The sequence below is a fragment of the Lolium rigidum genome, chromosome 7 (assembly GCF_022539505.1).
Source record: "Lolium rigidum isolate FL_2022 chromosome 7, APGP_CSIRO_Lrig_0.1, whole genome shotgun sequence".
In the NCBI taxonomy this organism is placed as follows: domain Eukaryota; kingdom Viridiplantae; phylum Streptophyta; class Magnoliopsida; order Poales; family Poaceae; genus Lolium; species Lolium rigidum.
The window spans coordinates 4,450,426-4,453,582 of record NC_061514.1 but is presented as its reverse complement, the minus strand read 5'-3'; the positions used below and the strand labels follow the sequence as shown (position 1 = coordinate 4,453,582).

General features: G+C 47.5%; 1 protein-coding gene across 1 annotated transcript; it reads right to left on the bottom strand.

Moving 5' to 3' along the window:
- Window positions 1-444: 444 nt before the first annotated feature.
- Window positions 445-2,219, bottom strand: LOC124670582 (probable glutathione S-transferase GSTF1). The gene is made up of 3 exons (XM_047207070.1): window positions 2,023-2,219; window positions 1,839-1,887; window positions 445-982 (listed from the first exon to the last, which is right to left on the bottom strand). Exons 1-3 carry the CDS (start codon window positions 2,170-2,172, stop codon window positions 522-524), a joined length of 660 nt encoding a protein of 219 aa, XP_047063026.1. The 5' UTR covers window positions 2,173-2,219; the 3' UTR covers window positions 445-521.
- Between the last annotated feature and the right edge of the window lie 938 nt (window positions 2,220-3,157).

Sequence of the window (3,157 nt, the reverse complement as noted above, 5' to 3'; positions counted from 1 at the left end):
GAGGGGAATTTGGTCTGTAAAAAATCTAGAAAGCATCTTTTGACTGTCGGCAAAAAAAGGGTCGCTTGCTCCGATCATGACGACGGCCGCACGACCCAGCTGCACATGTGACTTTGCTATAGGACGTGATCGAGGATGATCCCGGAATAGACATTGCGTTTAATGTGGCCCTACTCCAAATTGTATGTCAGCGCTAGTCGGAAATGATTGTAACAGGGATACACCTAATTAATAAAGCCACGGTTCTTTGAAAATAACTACTACCAAACTTTGGTTTAATTTCCAGAGTTTTCAGATCTTTGACATGTACACAATGGCACAACAACCAAACTACACAATCAAGCAGTTCCACATATACTAACAGCTTATATATATGCTATAAACTATCTATGCATCGGCAGAGGCTGAGAGCCTGAGATGTCTGTTTTTGAAAAACAAATATCCTTATTAGTGATACCAGGAAAAAGAAGCACGATATCAGCAATGCCAACCCAGGGCATGAGACCTCTCCTGCATTCAAATCATGCCTTGGGCGGAATCATGCTGGCGCTGATCTTCTTAATGGATGGTCTGGCCATGAGGCGCTCCCACCATGCCTTGACGTGCGGATACGAGTCGAATAGAACCGCGTGTGGCGTCATCATGAAGTAGAAGGTGGAGGGGAACTGGCTGAGGTCCACGAAGCTGATGAAGTCCCCGGCGAGGTACTCGTGCTTGGAGAGGTGCGCCTCGTAGACCTCTAACACCTTCTTGAGTTTCTCGAGGCTCTCAGCCACAACCTTCTCGTTGGTGGGGATGCCGTACATAATGGGGTTGAAGATGCACTCATACACGATGGGTGACAGGGCCGGCTTGTAGGTGTGCGCGTCCACCTCTGTCCACACGTCCACCATCGCGGTCTCCTTTAGGTTGCCCTCCCTCAGCAGGTCGACCTCATCCGTCTTGTACTTGCGGAGAACATACTTTGAGATCGCGCGTGACTCTGGGATCACAAACAATAATACCATGAGGATATAGCAAATTCGAAGAGATAGAGACCGATGGTCTGCAAAGTACAGAAGGATCCTTGCATTCTGTTCTTGCGGAGGCAAGTGCTTTTGCAAACTACTCAATTTTTGTTTTGCCCTCTAGGGTAACTCATGAGTAAAAAGTTGACACAATCCTCTTCCATATCTAAAGAAAATATTTCTCTTATATTTATATAGACAACAAAGTTAGGTGCGGAGGCAGGAATTGAATCCGTGACCTCAAGGTTATGAGCCAGTGTGAGATACCAAACTGCTCTGCTCTAAAGTACCAAACGCGGATAAAAAAGGTTTAATACAAGTCTTTACCGTGTCTACACAAAAAAAAATGCTTTTACAGAGAACGTTAGTTTGGAAAAGCTATGGGTTATAGTCGATGTTTATTGATTACTTTTCACATCTCTAATTCAGCTTTTCTGTTTGAATGAAACCAAAGGTCTATGTTTTCTAGATTACTATCTTAAAGAATATGAGATTAGAAAAAATCAATCTAAACCCATGTAATCTACCTATTTTATTATGTAATTTGCATACAACTCACGAGAGTGTACTTCATCCGTACCCAGTTATAAGACGTTTAAGAGTACTAATATAGTGTGTTACAACGTCTTATATTTCCATATAGAGGAAGTATATTATTCCCTCGATATGCTATTTGAAAGGGGAAGGATAAAATCCTTTATAAGAAGTAAAATTTGGATCAGAATAGAATTTTTTTAAATATGCTTTTAAGTATATTATTTCAAATTCAGTAATTAATAAGTTGATTCAAACTTCAAAGTGAGTGAAAAAGACAGACGAACTAGATCATACCGAAGAGAAGGAGATCCCCGTCCTGGAAAGCAGGCATTTGGCCGAACGGCTGCAAGAAAAACAAACAAGGCACGCACCAAGATAGAAAAACATGAGCACCAAGGTCTGTTTCTACGGGAATGGTCATCGAGATCTAAAAAAAGAAACGAAACAGAGCATGGGTTTAATCATCGAGGGTACTTGCGTTTCTGGCGAGGTGCTCGGGGCTCTTGTGCTCCATGACCTTGAAGTCGATGTTGACCACCTCGTACTCGGCGCCCACCTCCTCCAGGCAGACCAGCACCCGGGCCACGTTCGTCGACATCGCCGGCCCGAACACCCTCACTGGCGCCATTTCTCCGAGCTGATGCTGAATGAAGGTGTGAGATGGATCAGGGTGTGCAGAATGATGTCAAGACCGTCCAATTTTATAGGCCATCATCTAAGAGCATCTCCACCGGCGACCCCAAATAGTCACCGGTATTTTGGGTGATGTTCCCAGACCGGCGGTTCCGATATGAGTTTTTTTTTTTTAAACAAACTAAACATTTATACTTGTAGTTTTATTTTGTCATTCAGGATCGAGGAATGAATAATATTGCAGGGCAAATTCGAGTAAAATAGTATTCACTCCTCGACCCCGGATGACATGTGAAACCTGCTTCATCTGGAGCCTACTACCTACTGTCCACCCGGTTTTGTGGAGGTGGACGATCGCCCGTAGCTCTTTCCCCTGCTACTCCGTCGATAATCCCCTACTCTCTCCGCCACGAACGTAAAGTAGGCGGATCTATCCGCGGCCACCGCCTCCTGACGCAGCTGCCGCTCCAGCTCCTCCCGCCGCTGACGGTGATCCAACTCCTGTCTCTGTAGGCGGAGCTGCAACTCCGCCAAACGCCGCCGCTAGTAGACTTCATCCAGACGCTGCTGCTCCTCCCGCATCGACCGCTATAGCGTAAGGTGCTCCCCCCCCACCGCTGGCGCACCTCCCACGGCGGCTGTCGCTGCCGCCGCGCCTCCTCCAGATGCCGCCACTCTTCCGCCTCCTCCAGGTGCTGCCGCTCTTCCGCCTCCTGGTCCCGCCGCTCGTCCGCGGCAAAGGCATCTACAGTCGCCGCTAGCGCCGTCTCCTCCTCCGCCACCTCCTCCCATGAATTGGACATTGTGATATTTTTTATGGTTTAGATTTTTACACCGGTGGCGAGGCGGGAAACTTCCCGCCCGACGTCGTGGCAGGAGAGTTTCCCGCGTGGCGTCGTGGCAGGAGAGTTTCCTAGCCGGTAAAATTTCCCGCGCGGCACCCTGGCCTCACTGACATGCGGCTCCCATGCCCAAAGTTT

What these genes read in the sequence shown, in the direction of transcription:
- LOC124670582 (XM_047207070.1), bottom strand. Translation starts at nt 2,172, where the DNA reads ATGGCGCCAGTGAGGGTGTTCGGGCCGGCGATGTCGACGAACGTGGCC. An exon ending in CCGAGCACCTCGCCAGAAAC is followed by an intron (nt 1,888 to 2,022) that starts GCAAGTACCCTC and finishes TTTTTCTTGCAG; the next exon opens with CCGTTCGGCCAAATGCCTGC. An exon ending in CGGGGATCTCCTTCTCTTCG is followed by an intron (nt 983 to 1,838) that starts GTATGATCTAGT and finishes TTGTGATCCCAG; the next exon opens with AGTCACGCGCGATCTCAAAG.